Below are 18,050 nucleotides of genomic sequence, written 5' to 3' on the forward strand. Positions count from 1 at the left end.
AAGAATTCTATCTTACAATAGTATTGTTTCAGGAATGTGATTTTTTTTTTTTTTAATATAGTTGCTTTTTCTCTTTGTTAGGGAGGAAGCTTTATTTTATCATCCTCCAGCGGCCAGCTAGTTCGATTGATACCAGATAGTTCTGGCAAGATCCATCAGCATGCCCTGCCACAGGGTCAGGGCATGTTTTCTGGAATTGGTAGGAAGGTTTCTTCTCTTCTGGGTATATTGTCTCCTGGAAATGATGCCATGGTAAGCTTGAATAACATTCATATAGTAATCTGTTTTCATTTTTCCTCGTAATTTCTAGCCGTGGTGTTTAAGAAAGGAAAAAGACTAAAGATGTGTGATGAAAAGAGAGATGTGTGATGAAAAGACAAGACTCCTCATTTTTGTTACTTATATTTCTTTGAAATTTGGAAGAAAGAAATCAAATAAATCTGTATGCTTAGTAAAGGAGAAAGCTAACTTGCTCTTTACATGTAAATAAAAGGAGCCTTTAAAGCAGTAATACTTCTTGGGAGATATACAAGGATCAAAGTCCTGCTCTTTTCTAGTGATAGCCTCATTAATACTTGAAGAAGCTTACAGTAACCTGTAATTTTACTTTCCTCATTAGGGTTGCCAGGGGTTGGTGATTGGGTTGAGCTTTGTCAATGAACTCTACGGAAGTTGGAAGAAAGTATGAAAAACATACTTTCTTCCAACTTTTAAAACACCAATAGTGTGTTTATAGAACACTATAGGTGTTCTTTAATCTGTAAGATAAGACTTCTCTTGGAAATTATCTGATACTCTCATCTTGTAATGTAACTTGTGTAGGTTGCCCAAGGAAGTGATGATTTTTTTTGCAGACTGAGGGTGGCATAGATTGTTGCATCCAAATATTGAGGCTGTGCTTTAACCTTTCCGGCTTTTTCTTTTTTTAAATGCAGATTTCTAGCGTTCTTTGGGATAAAGAGAGATCAAGCTTTTATATGCTAACAAGTTCAAATCTAAACAAATGGGAGATTGATGATTCATCAGAACGTTATATTCTCAGCTGGGATATCAACAGGATCCTGAAAGAACATATTACAGATGCAATTTGGGTAAGAGCCAACTCACCTGGAAAGGGCTTGTGTGTTTCTTTAATAGCCTATTTATATATAGTTGTAAGTCAGATGTATTGTTTTTTAGGGTTCTGAAAGTAACTATGAAGATATTAAAGGAGGAGTACATATACAATACATGGATTTGCAACAGAATCGGTAAGGAAGTACACTTGCATCTGGTAAGACTGATATTAATGAGATAAATGTCTTGTGTTTTCTTGCAAAAACTTTGTCAGCAATTGCAATTTAATTTTACTTAAGTGCCTCTGTTAAGAAAATAAACACATCGTATTGGGGAACTAGGTTATCCTATACGCTTCATGCTGTCATTATGTCTTTTAGCATTACAAATTCTTTACATAAGAGTAATTATTTTTACTTTTTTTAGTGTCATTTTATCAGGTTTGAGTATTTGTTCTGTCTTGATAATATAAACAGAGCAAGTAAGCAATTGTAGCTTGTTCCAGCAAATGCAGAGAATTCAGTATCTCTTGTATTCAATTATATAAAATCACAACTGCCTTCATTCAGCTTTCTACTGCAATATGAATACTGTTAGTAAAACAGCTTGAAAAAAACAGTGTTTAGAACAGCTTGAAAGAACAAGTAGTCTTTCTTTAAAAATAAAATTGGAAAATACTTATTTGTGGTTGTACTTAGATATCTGTTTTTTGTGAGTGGTAGAGTTTGAGCAAATAAAATATGTAATAATCATCTCTCAATGGTGTGATATCTGTGGTTGAATAGTGATGGACTGGTGATACTTGCTGCAGCATGGCATCCTGGCGATCGTCCGTGTCTTGTCTACTACACTCTGATAACAGTAGAAGATAAAGGCTACCAGATATCTGATGATGTTGTTGTGGAGGTCACACAGTATAATCCGTCTTTTCAGGTATGCAAATGAAGGCTCAGAAACTGAGTTGAGAGCACAGTATTTCAGAATGCTCCTGTACATAAATCAGCTGTCAGATTTTTGTCTAAAGGAAAATCAAGTTCTCTGTCTTAAGGTTGTTCTTGGAAGTATGTGTTCAGAGTATTCTTAGGAAAATGTGTACTAGCATCTTTTAATGTTTAATAGTAATTGTACGTAAAGTTTATGCCTTACATTTTCAAGTATAAGATTAAAAAGCCTCAAAAATAGAAGTCTAAACATCTGATCATTACTGATTGATTTTAACTTTTGTCCTGTCTGTGAAAGTTTCCAGAGAGTAATTTTATGGTATACTCATGCAGTCCATTTAGAACAGATCTCTGACTCTGTTGAGACTCTCTAGTAGGACAAGGAAGAGACTGTATTTTGGTCCTTGCTAGACTGCTGGCTTGCTGGGAAGGGAGGACATGTTGGTTGTCCTTAGTGTACCTCGTTTATGCTTCCAGAAGAAAGAGCACAAACTTGGGCATTAACTTTTGTTGGTAAACTTCTTCCACTCTTCCCCCTCTTCCTATTGCCTGTAATGGCATTTAGGTTATAAAAGTTATATCCATATCTTCTTCTTAAAAATTTAATTCAGGCAAGTCATGTCATCCTTCAAAACGTTAGATCTTTGTTTAGGGTTTTGATTGTATATGTGATATTGTTCATATGTAACACTTTCAGTCGGAAGAGGAAGTGGTGTGCTGTCTGATAGTCCCAGATTACTTCAGCCACGCTGCTTACCTTTATAAGGAAAATGAAGTGTTTGCTTGTTCCACTGGAACTGGAAGAATTTCCTTACCACAGGAGAAAATCATATTTGGCGTACAAGGTAACACAGGGGAGAATAATAACATTTCACCGATACTTTCTAATTAAATGTTTTCATTCAGAGCAGAGTCTTATTTATGCTCCTTTTTCTCTTTATTAAATCTTTCATGCTGGGAGTTTCTCATGAGCATATGGGGAAAGCCCTGCCATGACATCCAGTATTGTTATTGCTTACTCTACAGTGTTGCAAATGAAAATGAAGTAGATCCCTACTCCTGATATATGAAAGGATGGGGGTTTTGGCTGGGGGGAGGGAAGGGTTGCACCCCTTTGCTTTTTCTTCCAACATTCACTGTGAATGGTTTCGGGGTTTTTTTTGAAGTTAACATGGTGTCGAGGCTCAGCCTAAAATTCATACTAGGTGTCTGTGTCAGATGTCTCTCATCCTTGACCTTCAGATGTTTTCAAGTACCACATGCACGTCAGTCCTTTGGTAGAGGTTGGACCACTTGAATCTTGTTTTTTTCATTGGTTTTGGTTTGGTTTGGTTTTTTGTTTGGTTGGGTTTTGTTTTCTTTTTGTTTGGTTGGTTTTTTTGTATCTTTAAACTTCCAGTATCTGGAAATACACGAGTAGCAAATAGTGCCCACAATTTCTCTAAGTCAGGTGGAGTTGTCAGTTACTGTCGGTTGGTTCAAGATGAAATCGAGTAATTGTCTATGAAACTGTTACGTGTTGTTCTTAAAGTGGCATTTATGTGCTTCCTCCCCTTCTCCAATATTAGGAGATAGTATTTTAGGAGCAGGTTCCTGTACTAGCCTCCCCATCTTCTTTGCCAAAAAAAGTGGACTTATCACCATCTTGTCCAGGGAAAACATTTCTGTGCTTCCAGAAGACCTTGAAGATTCCCTGTCCTGTTCTGTTGCTGGACCAAGAAGTGAGGTAATAATTGTTTGCTTGACTGGTTGAAAACTGAGGGTAGACACAGAATTGTTTTTCTGGCGGGTTTGAATTATCCCTGTGGAAATCCTGACTTGTTTTGAGTTTTAAAGTTGTGGGGTTTTTTTAAGTAGAGACTTTAATGCTTGCAATGAAGGCAGTTTCCAAAACCCACAAAATGTGACAGTATCTGCCAGTTTGGGTAACTTTTTTGTTTTCCTTTGTTTTGGAGTTGAGATTTCTATGAAATCTTTTTTTCATGTTGGGTGTATTACTGTATGTCTCTAGGCCTGATATAATGCTGTGCAGAGACTCAGACTTCCTTCTTACTTCTTGATCAGGATGGTTTCTTCAGTCTTTTGTGTCTGTTCCTTTGTGTTAGAGACACACTTTTCTCATCACGCTGTGAAAATCTTGCAAGCTAAGTTGAAAAGGGCTATATAGTGGCTGAATATTGTTTCTGACCTCTTTGGGAGATATATATATTTATCGTAATACATTATTAAAAATATGTGAAAGTATTTTTATTGATATTTTGTGCAATCTGCATTTATTAAGCTCTAATTCATATCAAACATGTTTAGTTTAAAATGTATGTGGAATTTGTTGCCAAGATGTCCCTGGAGTGGGAGAGAAGAATAGAAAAATTGTTAGATTATAATTTAGACAATATTTCTGTGTGATAATAGTGAGTTTCAATCCTTATTCCAATTAAACCACCTTTAAAATGAGTTGTTTTTAACTAGTATTTTAGTGGAAGACCTTTGTGTGTAGTATGCTCAGGTAAAACTGTTTTTCTTACTGAGGTAATCTCTAGTTAGATTTGTCTGCACTTAGGTTGTTTTTGTGGGCGATAGTACTCACAAATACCTTCTAAATTCTGTCAAAAACGTTGGGTTTAAATGTTAAAATAATTATCATAAAAAATCTGACTGGTGAAATAAGTTGGCATAAGTTTTTTTACAGATTGTGTGAAGTTTATTAGAATATTTTAGGTCACACCACTGGGATTTCCATTGTAATGTATCTTATGGCCTAATGTTTGGCTTAATAAACACAACTGCTTCTAGGTGGCATTTTTACTTTAAATTTATGTTGTTACTACTTAGAAAAATTGTTTTCATAATGATTAGTATTTGTCTTTTGGCTGAAGTTTTTACTTTTCATTTTCAGAGTCCTGCATTTGACATAACCAGTAGGCTAGAATTTATAGCACAAGAAGATAAGACTAAATTGCTGAAAGCTGCTTTTCTACAGTACTGCAGGTACAAATTGCACTTGATTTTTGAGGCTTTGTTTGCTATTCTTGAAAGCACTCTAATGTTTGAGTAAGAGATTGTCTTGGCAAAGATACTCTTGTACTGTTCTAATCAAAGCTCTTAATGACACATGCACATCTTTATTAGGAAACCATTAGCTATGTCTTGGGCTAGTGAAGAAGTGATATGTGCTAGAAAGAAGCAGACTTCTGTAGTCTCAGTGACTTCGCTTACTCTGTGTAAATTCTATAGTTACATTATTGACAGTGAAACAACTTTAAACTTTGTTATTTTGACTTCCTTATTCTTGTAGTAAGTGGTGTTTTGTTGTTAAAAGACATTCCTTCCTTCCTCCTTTTTATTTGCATTGCTCTTTTCAGTAACACTTTTGAATATCTTGAATTACTGTTTATGTGGCCGTGAACGTAACTAGCATGGCACATTTTGTGGCAAGATCTTTTTTAGATTGACTGATACGGGAGAGTGGGAGTGGAAGGAGATACTGTTCATCGAACTATCCTGATTAAAGCAACTTGACTGTTGGGAGGCATGCAGTGCCTCGGAGAGGTCTGATGTTGGGATGAGTAATATAAACAGAGGAGGAAGAAGAGAGAGAAGATGAGAAAAGAGCAGTATACTTAGGTTATTTATGTTTAGAGGGGATTGTTTTCAATGTATATTTATTAAAAACAACCAAAACCAAACAAAAAAAAGAAAAAACAACCCACAAAGCCTCTTAGGACTATCTCCTTAAAGAGTCTTAAAAAAAAATGGAAAGAACAGATATAAGATAATGGGAAGTAGGAGTGCTTTTGACATAAAGCTGCATGTGAGGTAGAAGATTATGAAGGGGATTAGGCACATATGATAAAGGATATCAAGACAAAAATCTGTGAACATGCACAGAATTTAGGAGGAAAATCTACATATATTTGAAGGTGGACATGTCAGTAAACAGAACTGCTGCTGAAGATGATTGTAGTGAAGTCCTGAGGTGACTGGGTGGCTAAGGTCTGTGAGCACAGATAACAAATACGGAAGTTGGTATTACCGAGGATGTGAGCAAGGGGGTTGTAAACAGCGTCAGAAGAAAGTAGGAGGTAGTAAGGAAAGCATTGTGAACCAGTATGAAAGTTTAATGTTCTTTTGATTAAAATATGGGTCATAGTTATTAAACTAGGAGAAATTAATAATTTTATGTGATAGTATTGACGCAGGTTTTCTCCAGAAAAATAGTGTGGTAAAATGAATGGAGCGGACTTCCGTAGAACAGAGTTAGCAATGGCCTGTCCAGATGGTCAGGTGGTTGATACAGAGCAAATAATGGCAAGTCATGCAGTCAGTGGAAGCTGTGCAGTGAGCGCAGTCAGCTTTACAAGACCGCGGGATCTTTAACTCCTTAGAAGCACATGCCCTGTGGAGAAGTAAAGATGGGGCTTTCTTTAATAGAAGATTCAGTATATTCCATATTTCTAAAAGTAATCTTTGCTTTAGTAACCTTTGTGCAACTTACGGATGCATTGATGGCTTTTATTTTAAGACACATTGGTCCTGTAAATGTTCAAACTGGAAGCTTCATGGAAAATACAAATATTTCCAAAATCAGATAATATACTGGAATCACAGTATCCCTTCTCAGTTACAATACTATAATTTCTTAGTCACAAAATCAAATCAGTGCTTTTCTTGAGTATGGCATACCTCTTACATGAGTTCTTCAGTACAACTCTATACCTTGGAGGTTTAAGGATTTGGGTGCTTCTTGCTTTTTTAGTTATTGACCTGAATAGAATATGGTTCTTCGAAATTATGGGAAATAAGAATAATGCATTGTATTTGCTGAAGCATTTTCCTGAGTGCTTTTACTCTATTGCCATTTGTGAGAACAATTACATGTACTCTTGAGAAGATTTTAAAGCAAGCAGTAGAAACTTGATGACTTAGCTAACAGAGGTGTCTAGACTTAGTTCTGTATGATGAATCTTTTCTCTTAAATAATAATAATAATGGCAATAAAATAAATAGTGACCTGAAACACCTCCTGGCTTGGACTCTTTATAAGTTGTACAGCTTGCTTGCTTGAAAAGAGTCAGAGTACCTTTAGTCATAGAATCGGAATACCTTTTATCCACAGTTGGTTCAAAGAGAGCCCAAACAATGCTAGATGTTTATAATCTAAAGCACTTTACAAAAAGGATATCAGAAAATCCTATTAATTGAATGGTTCTTGTTCCGGTAATTGTATCTGCTGGTTTTATTTCACATACTTTGTGTTTCTTTTATTTCAGGAAAGATATAGTCAATGCACAAAGCATGGTAGCTGAGCTCTTTCCGAGTAACACAGATCTGGATTCTGACACTGAACTGGATAGGGCAGTGACTCAGATCAGTGTGGATTTAATGGATGATTACCCTGCCTCTGATCCAAGATGGGCTGAATCTGTACCAGAAGGTAAACATAATGTGGTGTTAGTTATAAGGGTTTTGTTGCTTTTTTTGGGGTTGGTTTCTTTGTTTTTGGGGGGGGGGGGGGGGAAGTCTTTATTACTCTAGGTGAAATCATAATTAAAGCTTTGCACAGAAGGCATAGGTGTCCCTTGCCCTCCATCACCACTAGGTATGTTTCCAGAAAGGCTAAAAAATGCATCTTATGAGACTGCCAGACAGACTTACAGGCTACTGTGGTTAGTTCTTGTCTTCATGTAGTAAACACAAACAGCAAAGAAAACAGATTTCTGAGAAGGGTGCTTTGTGCAAGGAACAGGTGGTGTCAGTTTAATGTTTCTATGATTCCTTGGATAGTTCTAAATTATTTTCCATAAATAGATATGTTAAGAGAAATGGCTGATTTGCTCATGCTTAGCCCTTTGTCAGCATGGCTGCACACCTTCTGGTAGGCTTGGATTCTGTGTAGAATGAGTTTGTGTCTCTCTGGGGCATTGACAAAAAGAAGACTAGAGAAATTTATATTCAAGTATTTGTATGTAAAGGATTAACACAGACATGTTTTCAGCAAGAAACATTTTTGTTCATGCTTCTCTGTCTCTTATGACCAGTGCTAATTTGAAACTGTCCCCAGGACCCCTAGGCAGTAGTTGCCAGTTACTGAGCAGAGACTTAGTCTGAAAGTTCACGTAGTAAATAGTTAGCGGTGGATGATGCTTGCTGCTGTTGCTTCTGTGTGGCATAAAAATGTATAGAAATGTGTTTACCTGGGAGGGGAAAAAAATAGTTACCCAGCAATGAAGATACCAAGTGCTCTGATCTAAGATTTTTCTCTTTTTTAGAAGCAGTTGGTTTCAGCAATACATCTCTTATTCTTCTTCATCAGCTAGAGGATAAGACAAAAGCACATTCCTTCTTCATTGAGTTTCTTCATCAGGTAAAATTGTACTGTTCTTTGGTATCAGCACACACAGTAGAGTACTGTTTTGTCTCAACATAACTCTCCTAGAACACTGTTTGAAGTGCATGTGGTGGTTTATGTTTTTTACTAAAAGGTTGGTGTATTTGAACGTCTGGGCAGTTTTCCAGTGCGAGCGATGCCAATGGCAACTCGGTTGTTGCTCTGTGAGCACGCAGAGAAACTAGCAGCAGCTATTGTTCTCAAGAATCACCACTCCAGGCTGCCTGATCTAGTGAATGCTGCTATACTGATGGCATTAAACAAAAGGGAGTGTGATATTCCACCAAATCTTACCCCTGCAGATGTGTTCTTTCGAGAGGTAAGAAACATCTTATTTCTGAATCATTGTATAGTATCACATGTAGTAAAAGTCGCAATGCTTTAGTGTATACTTTGGAAATTTTCGCTTTAAAAATCAAATTAACTTTACACAATTTCCCTTTAAATAGGGTTGGTGTGGTAGTATTTTCTTACATGCTTTTTTATGTCTGCAGCTGAAACATGAATTCTGATAAATTTTATGTCGCAGCAGTAAAGTTGTTAGGATTTCTAACTAACCAACATGGATGAGCAATGAAAAAGACAAGTGAAATTCTCTGGCCCATCAGAAGGTGTTTGCTAAATTATCATTTTTAAGACATGAACTGAAGAATATGAAGCTTTCCAGATAGAAGAGCTGCTTTGAGCTGTCCTGGATGGAATTATATCAGTTCAGTCTCATGTTTGTCCTCTCTAACATTAGTGAATCTGAGCTAGTTAATCTATGTTTCAATCTAGCTTAGTGAATCTAAGTTTGCGCCATGTTCCAGTCAAGCACCCAGTCTTTATTTTTTCCTTCCTACTTGAAAAAAACTATACACAAAACATTTATTCTTAGGAAACTTCTTTCCTGTAGAGGACAGTAGTTGCTAATGGATTAAAGATAGAAATAATATTCTGCTATTTTAAAGCAGATATGTTGACCAGTATACTTTATTGGACAAAGATTCTACTGCCAAATGTTTCAGAAGAAGATGGAGGAATGTGCTTAATGAAAGTTTATGGAGTTGCCTTCAAAAATTAGGTTGGATTTTGGTTTGGTTTGTTTTTTTTCCTGGATTTAAGTCCAGAAAGAAGGCAATTCTTGTGTTCTAAGTATTATATGAAATACAAGCTGATGATTTTGTTATCCACTAGAGTAGTTGATAACTTTTAATATTTCTGGCTATTGCTGTGGTTTCTCCAATACTTACTTGTTTTTCTGTGCAACTCATGACTTGGCTTTCTGGTATCAGCTGGTAATGGGTGTGTTTGTGTTCATTGCAATTTTTCTTTCTGTCTTTAAGGTGTCCCAGATAGATTCCATCTTTGAATGCTTACTAGAAGAAGAGGAACAAATCCTGAAAGATATGCCTATTGAATCAATTGAGTGGGCCCAGATAGTTGTCAACGTGAACAACATCATTAAGGTATAGAACTGCATTAACTAAGAAGTTTGTGGGAGGGGAAGGTAAGTATTGAAGAGCACTGAACGAGTTGAGTGCAGCATATTTGAGTTGATGACATGAGAACAAAAGTGAGTGCACGCTTGGCCAAATATATAAGGAAGGAAAAGATGGTCTGGTCCCATGCAGAATTAGGGACATTCTTTTTCCTCTTGAGCCACTGCTAAGAGAATTTGAGAAGCTGCAGCATTGTTGGAAGTTGTGAAAGCGTGAGTGTGTAGCAAAGAGTGAAAAGCTTGTGCTTGAGCACTGAAGGGGGGATATTGAAAGTACATTTCAGAATTATAAAATCCAGTATGCAGTAGCTTTTGCAGTCTGTGTTACATTTATAAAACTTTAAAATACTTATGTCCTTGCCTTTAAATAGGACATGCTACAAGCTGCTAGTCAGTATCGTCAGTCTAGAGCCTCTTTGTATAAAACGGAAGAGCTTCCAGAAAGAGAACCTGAATATATTCCATGGACAGGTGAGAAATTATTATTACTAGTTTATTAACTATCTATCCTAAACAAAAAATATTTTTCGTGAATTTCAATCTAAGTGTTGAACTTGCTGTTAAAAGCTGCTACAAGGTTGTCAGAATAGGAGAAGCTAAAGGTTTCATTTGGGGAATGAAACGGAATGAATCGGTGAACAGTTATTTTGTCCAGTATTGATGATGCAGACTTGACTACAAAAACCAATTTTGGGAAATAGCTCACCTATGGGATACATAACATAAAAATGATTCATGAAATGTGATCTGTAACTGTTTTAAAAGGACTGATGATTGTCTACTTCCTTCAGCGTGTCTTGTTTTGATGGTTTAATAACAAGAAAAACTATCAGAACACATGTTTGCAGAAGCAAGCACTTTGCAGCTGGTGCTTAAGCTTCCTTGTGGCCTCTATGTATCAGACACATTTGTTCAGTGCTCCCAAGATAAATCTTTTGAAAAGCGTGACCCATGCAAGCTGTTTTGCTGTGTTATGTCTTGACGATTACATCCAAGTATTTCAATCAGGTTAACAGAACTTGCCTTTTCCTTGTGTGTATTCTCTGCTTGGCTTACAGATCCTGCAAGTGATTCTTCTGAAAAACAGCTCGTGTTGATAGTTGACAGTGTAGATCTGTGTAGTTCAAGGGGGTGGGTTTGGTTTTGTTCTTTTTTTAGTACATTTTGGCCAAATTAGTATGTAAAGATGGGAGCATGTGCTTGTTTTAGTTCTGTTTTATAGTATTGCTTTCATTTGTTAAGATTAAAATGTTTATTTGCTTTCTTCTTTCTATTTTTTTACTTAGTAATGTTTTTGTTATACTTCAGCATAGGTTCCTTTGGTGATAGAATCATGGTTTTAATGGGCACTGTGTTGTTTCCCCAAGCATCTAGTGGCCTTCGTGCAGCAATAATCCGTCAGCATGGAATCATTCTGCAGATGGTGTATCCCCAGGTGGACAGTAACCTGCGCAGCATTGTGGCTGAGCAGTTGGTGGCACTACTGGACTGTTTCCTGGATGGCTATGCTTCTCAGCTGAAATCCGTGGACCGCCCTGCTGATCAAGAGCGATACAGCAATGTGGAGATGGAATTCAAGCAGAAAAGAACAGAACTCTTGTCTCCGCTCCGTAAGTACTGTCTGTTTTCCTTAACACAAGCATTAAATGTTCCATTTGATCAGGACATTCTGCAAATCTGATTGAGTAAATGGCATCTGTGTATGAATTCTGTTTCTTCTACACACTTGCCTTCGGGTTATAAAAGGCTGGGTTTATGATTTAATGAGATACTTACAAAATCAAAACGGGTTACAGAATTGCATCCAGGACTGTATCCATGCCCATACCTCTAATAAAACACATTGCTGCTGGAATTTTTTGCTAACTCATATTTTTCTGGCAGGAATTTATCTTGAACCACTTGGCTGAAAATAGCCTATAAATGGATTTCTAAATGTTTATATTGTTGCAGGTTGACATAAACTTTTATGCCGTGGTGTTTACCAGGAAAAAGTTACTGTCTGAATCTCGCTTATTTAATAATCAGACCTGTTGTTTAGTGTGTCAGATGTGGTCAGGTCTTTAATGAGTAATTGAAAACAAAGCCCCTTTTTTAATTGGAAATAACTTGGAGTAAATACATTTTAGTGACTTTATAAAGTTTAATTATTTTTTTTTTTTTAGGCTAAAACTAAATGATATAAATAGAACAATCTAATAATTGTTCTATTTCTAATAATCACTGTGTCCTAACATTCTTAAGAAAAGTCTCTTAAGCGATTATTCTTGGTTTTACTGACAGGTATGGTCTGTCTTAGCTTGTAAATACCTTTTGTATTGTTATGTTCAACCTGAAGTTCATATTTCCTTACAAACAAAATTGAGTACTTTGCTAACTCGTAGATATCTGAACCAAAAATAGTTTAAATAATGTATTTTTGATAAAAACCCCATTGGCTTTACCTATTCTGGTTTTATCAAAAGCCTTTGCCTGCTGCTTTTTCACTTTGCATAATTAAGTGACAATTATTACAGATATTAAGTCATGGGTTGAATCTACCCCTCAGCACAAATAGCAGATGATGGTAACTTTCAGAGAAAAGGGGATGTGTACCATCCGTTTAGTATTCTAAACTTCTTCCCTCTTGCATTGGGGGACCAAGGTGATAGGTGTGTGAGCTTGCATGTGCACAGGATATGTATGCAGCATTTCTTTGGGAATGTGTAAGCAGGTCCTTGATGTGAACATTTGAAACTTGTTTTCATTTTTCTGGTCTCTGCCCTTTGTCATCCTCTTACAGTCAAATGTGAGCTTGTTTGATAACTTCTTTTTCTTGGTTAGTGTCCCTGGGACAATATCAGATGGCGGCCACTTTAGCAGAGAAGTACCATGACTTTGATATCCTGGTGCAGATGTGTGAGCAGACAGACAACCAGGCCAGATTACAACGGTACATGAATCAGTTTGCAGATCAGGTAACTCTTTTTCTATTTCCTTTATATAGCGTTTTATAATAAGTTTGCACCTGAAATGTTGCAAAGTTATGATTTTTTTTGTTTCTTCTTTAATGCATATATATTTACATACACATGTGGGGGAACTGTGGAAAACTGAAGTCAACATTCACTGTTCAGAACTCAATGGAGTGTATTACTCTGAGACTGCAGAGCACGTCATGAGAAATACGAGTGCTAGCTGTATGGGCAGTGGCTTTTCATGGGACCTTTTCTGTGCTTTAAATACGTTGTCTCACTCCTGATGCCTTTCTAGCATTCTGTGGCTTGTTCGCTGAGGTGCTGTAGTCAGTGTAGATTGGTCTATTAAATGAACATAGTGCAAATTTAAGGATAACCTCCTTAAGAGGATGAGATTTTTAAATGTATAAATAGAAAGTTAGTTAAGAAGAGTAGGAAGGTAGGGGTATTGCTGTGGCCTTTCTTTTCTTTTTATTGTCCTGCTAGGTACTTGTTGGACAATGTTTCCTATGTTAAAATCTGGTTTAAAAACTTGTAAATGTGCTGAAAAATTGGAAAGCTTAAGGAAAAGGCAGTAGAGACTACCTGAAGTGAGTGGGACTGGGACAGAAATTTCCTAATTTGAGATTTGGTGAGATAGCTTTGTTTAGCTTTCCACAACCACTGTGGAAGGAGAAATCCCGGTGTCTACAGGTTTCCTAATAGAGTACAGAAAGGTTGTTTTAATTAAAAAAAAGTATCAGGAATGGACAGAAATGATTGTAAAGGTTTTTAATAGCAAGGATTAAACATTCACATTTACTGCCAAAGAAGGGGATGAATTCTCTATTTTTTTATTTTTTTTTTTACCTTCACATCCTTTATTTTCAAGAAAAAATGTAAAATTTTCTAAAGAGAAATTCCTGTTGCAAGTGTAGAGCTGAATAGATCAAGTCTAATGGATAGAATGTCAGACTGATGATCTCTTCAAACTTGATTTTTGAAACTGTTAATGCAGTTAAAATTTAGCATTATTCTAAAATTACTCTGAAAAGATTAAACAAATCTCAAAAAAAAATCTGGATTAGTTATTTTATATTGAAGTTTTTGAGGATAAAATAGGGGGAGTTGGTTCTTTTTTAAGACACCATTTTTAACTGGTGGAGAAGTAAGGTTGTAGGTTCACGTGGACATAGGACAGAATGTTTCAAAAACAGTGACGGAAGAAGTAAACATATATATGAAAGGAAATAGTAAGCACAGAGTTCTGAGGGGAGCAAAGGAACAAGTGAAAAATATAAGACCAGAACTATGATTGATGTGATACCTGTTCCCGTTCCTGTGGGTTAACATGAAGAACTTACATTTGGCACTTTGTTCAGTTACACACAGCATCCTTCAGTGGATCAGCATCTGTTGCAGAGTAGCTAATGAATTCTTTAAATGCTATTTCTGTCATGACTCTTAAGATTATTCATCAACGCTATTTTTGTGTGTTTGTCTTATTTTGTTAAGCAGGTTCTTAACATGTTCTTACCAATTGTATTTTTATGAAGCATTTTGCCTCAGAAGACAAACAAGATGTTTGAATGTAGCTTCTAAAATGCGTTCATATTGCTGTTATCTTCAGAATTTTTCAGATTTCCTGTTTCGCTGGTATCTGGAAAAAGGAAAGCGAGGGAAGCTGTTATCTCAGCCCATAGCTCAGCATGGACAGCTGGCCAATTTCTTGCAAGCTCATGAGCATCTGAGCTGGTTACATGAAATCAATAGTCAGGATTTGCAAAAGGTAGGGTTTCTTAAATAAAACCAAGCTGAAATATTGCATGTTAAGCAGGTCAGGTACATACTCAAGTAGGAAAATTATCTAGTTATGATTTCATCAAAAACCAGCTTATCTAGATGAGGTAGGGGAGAGATGATACAGGTTATTAATGGAGTACCAAAGCCTCCCTCCAGGCACCATCTGGTATATCATATAAGGCGCTGCACCATGTAATGGAGATTAGGGCTGCTTTTCTTCCCTTGTTGGTGACTAATATTTTTTTAGCAAGGGAAGTTTTGTTTGGCTGCGTGATCACTACTTGGATGGAACTGGGGGTTTACGGTGACTATCAATAGCATTATCTGATTACTTCAGTGAGGGAAAACCTGAAACTTGTATTTGAAGACTATTTAAAGTAATTTGAAGGCATCACAAAATTAAAAAGGGTATTGATTACTTTAATCTCTTACATGCATTGTTTACAAGTTTGGGTGGGGAAGGTTAATACCAAACAGCATTTGGTATTTGCTATTAAAACAATAGCAAAGGGGGGAGGTAAGTAAAACCCCACCAAAACAAAAACCAAACCAAAACAAACAACCCAACCCACAAACAAAACCACCCAGAGAATATTGTAATATTCCATTTGGGTTGACTGAGGTTTTCTCTGTTGCACCAAAGCACTGTGAAGACAGGCAAGGATTTTAAAATACACAAGTAATTAGGTTTGGATAGTGTTTCCGAGTAAGTGCTCAGAAAGTTTTTGTTCCTTTGTCTGGTAACCATACAGGCGAGAATTTGTCTGCTGCAGCAGTTACGCATATAGTTTTGTTTTGTCAGATTCCTGAATTAACAAGTAAATCAGTCTGCATGTGAAATTGTTCTCTCAGAGTATATTTGCCTGGCTTTTGTGGCTAAGCCTGGAAGAAGATCCCAGAGGTATAACATGTGAGGTTGCAATTTATCCTTTGATCATAAGATAGTTTTTCTTGATTAGTACTGAAAAGATATTTTGGCTGTAATTGGAGTAGAGCTCTGTGTCTCTTCCTGCAGAGAGTAATGCAGAGTTTTAATGTGCAAGTTGTGCGACTTTTAAAAGTAAGGGTTATAATATCACAAATTATAAACAGCTGTGAGACTGCAGTTCAGATTAAATGCTTAGCGGTTACCATTCTGATGTTAACTTATGAAACTGATCAACTGATTTCTAACCTCTTTATTAATTTCAGGCTCACAGTACATTGCAGACTTTAGCAAATACAGAGACCCGGTATTTTGCAAAGAAGAAAACACTTCTTGGCTTGAGCAAATTAGCTGCACTGGCATCTGACTTCTCAGAAGACATTCTGCAAGAGAAAATAGATGGTAAGAAATAAAAACAGAGCAAAGTGAAGAATTGACTAATGGAGTTATTGAGTTAGAATCACGTTAATTTTGCACATTGTTAATTTGTTAGGTTGAAGGCTCTAACAATGTGCTAAGGATAAACAGACTGATCATTTTGGTCATAGCAGGAAGGATAAGGAATGTAATGTGAGGCAGTAATTGAAGTATTCACTTTCACCTGTGAGTTAGGACTGTGAGCATAGGAAGTCTACCTTTTCACTTTTTCTAATAACACACAATATTGGCATAGTTAAGAAGCTGCGCAGTATTTTGAGAAGTCATTAGACAGTTCTGAAGTGGCTTAAACTTGTAAACCCTTCACACAGTTTGTTTTTATGAAGCTGCATTTTGTTTTTCAGATGCAAAGTAAAAATGCTTTAAGTTCTTAAAGCCTGTTGATTGACTAGCTCTCAATTCCAAATTCTTCTCAAGGCCTGAGACTCTTAGGTTGTACAAGAAAATCAGTAGCTATATTGTATTGTGATAATGTACCTACAAATATATGCATTTGTGATCAAGTGCTTTCTCAGCATCTTACTCTCTGTATCTAGAAAGGTTACAGTGACAGCGTTCCATGATGCTCTCACTGAAAGGATGTTAATGGGAAAAGTAGGAATACCTATTCTGCTTCATGACCAAATGTCACAGTTCCGCTGTTTTGCCATTCCTGTCACTTAGGAAAATACCCTTTTCCTGACACTGTTTGTGCAGCACGTGGTGCTGTGAGTTTGGGGCAAAAAAAGGTCTATGCTGACAGTTGAGCTGGTTCTGGCCACCAGGGGGAAGCTTTGAAATACTTCTCAAGGTTACTGCTCAAGCTTCCTTCTGTTTGTCTTCAGATTTATCTGTGTGTGTTATGTACAATTCTTAAAAGAAAACCAATTGAAAAAGCCCAGGTAAAATGATGATGACTAAGTAGTCTTAACAAATTATTTTTAGCTTGTAATAATGATAATACATCATCTGCCTTTTAAATTATAAAACATTGCATGAAATCTTAAAGCTTAAATTTGTTTTTCTCACTACTGTGGGGAAAAAAACCCCAGCAACAAAACACACCTATGCTGAGGTGAACAATCTAATCTTTAAATAGGAAAACTGTAAAAAAAAAAAAAGAGGAAATCAAAGCTGTATTTGAATAGACCAAAGGACCCTCAAAATTTGGTCTGGTCTGTACTCCACTACATGTTTCTATGACACATGGCATGGCTTTTAAAACTTACACTCTTTGTGTGTCAGTTTCCTATTGATAAAGAAAGAATTATTTCTGCCACATTTTGTTCATCTAAAAATGCTCCTTAGAATTATTGTCCCATTTCTACCACGCAGTGGAAGAGGGTGCGCAGGGCAGGGTTCACATAGCGTGGCTGAAATTATTCTTCTATGATTGTTTCAGCCTAATAAGTCTCTAACCCTCAAGCAGATCATGCTGGAAAGTAAAACATTCAAAAATAGACTAATTCGTGAGATGGAGCAGGTCCATGGCATGGGTCTTCAGCCAAAAGGTAGCTCCTAAAAATGGCCACCAACTTACTTTTCTGCATAGTGCAACAGCTTCCCTCCAATTTATGTATTGACTTTGTGGTTTTGAGAAAAAGGAAGAGTTATTAGTCTGCGTTACTGGGAACCTGAGTGGAAGGTAAGAACTAGTTCACCAGGATGGCAGTGTTGAAGTGGAAGTATTTCTGTGTCCAGACAGAATGCTTCCTAGCAAACACTTGCGGACCTGAATAATACTGTGACTTGACAGTTATTACTGTGCCATATAATTTGTTTCTACATTTCAATAACATGAAACATTCATTTCTTTAAATGGCTACAAGAAATATCAGAACAGGAACGCTTTCTGTTACATCAGGAGACACTTCCTGAACAATTACTGGCAGAGAAACAGTTGAACCTCAATGATATGCCAGTGTTGTCTGCATCTCAGCTCATTGATGTAAGTATCTCATTTTCTTCATTACACAAGTAAAGTTCCAGTATGTTTTCTGCCTCCATGTGATAAAATAAATGAGAAGATCACAGCTGTTTTTATCCCTTATACGGCTTGCTAAGCACCTAAAGATCTATTAATAGGTTTATCTTTGCTTAGTTT

General features: G+C 36.5%; 1 protein-coding gene across 3 annotated transcripts in view; it reads left to right on the plus strand.

Annotated features, from left to right (window-relative positions):
• The window catches only part of NUP133 (nucleoporin 133), a 34,393-nt gene that overhangs the window by 9,041 nt on the left and 7,302 nt on the right, over window positions 1–18,050 (plus strand). For 2 of the 3 annotated variants that reach the window (XM_030499590.1, XM_030499592.1), the window contains exons 6-22: window positions 82–252; window positions 936–1,091; window positions 1,180–1,250; window positions 1,842–1,989; window positions 2,695–2,842; window positions 3,566–3,723; window positions 4,894–4,985; window positions 7,268–7,431; window positions 8,267–8,361; window positions 8,480–8,704; window positions 9,711–9,833; window positions 10,237–10,336; window positions 11,233–11,475; window positions 12,689–12,822; window positions 14,432–14,590; window positions 15,796–15,931; window positions 17,776–17,894. In XM_030499590.1, coding sequence (XP_030355450.1) covers window positions 82–252; window positions 936–1,091; window positions 1,180–1,250; window positions 1,842–1,989; window positions 2,695–2,842; window positions 3,566–3,723; window positions 4,894–4,985; window positions 7,268–7,431; window positions 8,267–8,361; window positions 8,480–8,704; window positions 9,711–9,833; window positions 10,237–10,336; window positions 11,233–11,475; window positions 12,689–12,822; window positions 14,432–14,590; window positions 15,796–15,931; window positions 17,776–17,894 — 2,442 coding nt within the window. The remainder of the gene's footprint in view (window positions 1–81; window positions 253–935; window positions 1,092–1,179; window positions 1,251–1,841; window positions 1,990–2,694; window positions 2,843–3,565; window positions 3,724–4,893; window positions 4,986–7,267; window positions 7,432–8,266; window positions 8,362–8,479; window positions 8,705–9,710; window positions 9,834–10,236; window positions 10,337–11,232; window positions 11,476–12,688; window positions 12,823–14,431; window positions 14,591–15,795; window positions 15,932–17,775; window positions 17,895–18,050) is intronic. The other variant, XM_030499591.2, reaches the window with a different exon arrangement.

Source organism: Strigops habroptila, chromosome 10 (genome assembly GCF_004027225.2).
Source record: "Strigops habroptila isolate Jane chromosome 10, bStrHab1.2.pri, whole genome shotgun sequence".
NCBI lineage: Eukaryota > Metazoa > Chordata > Aves > Psittaciformes > Psittacidae > Strigops > Strigops habroptila.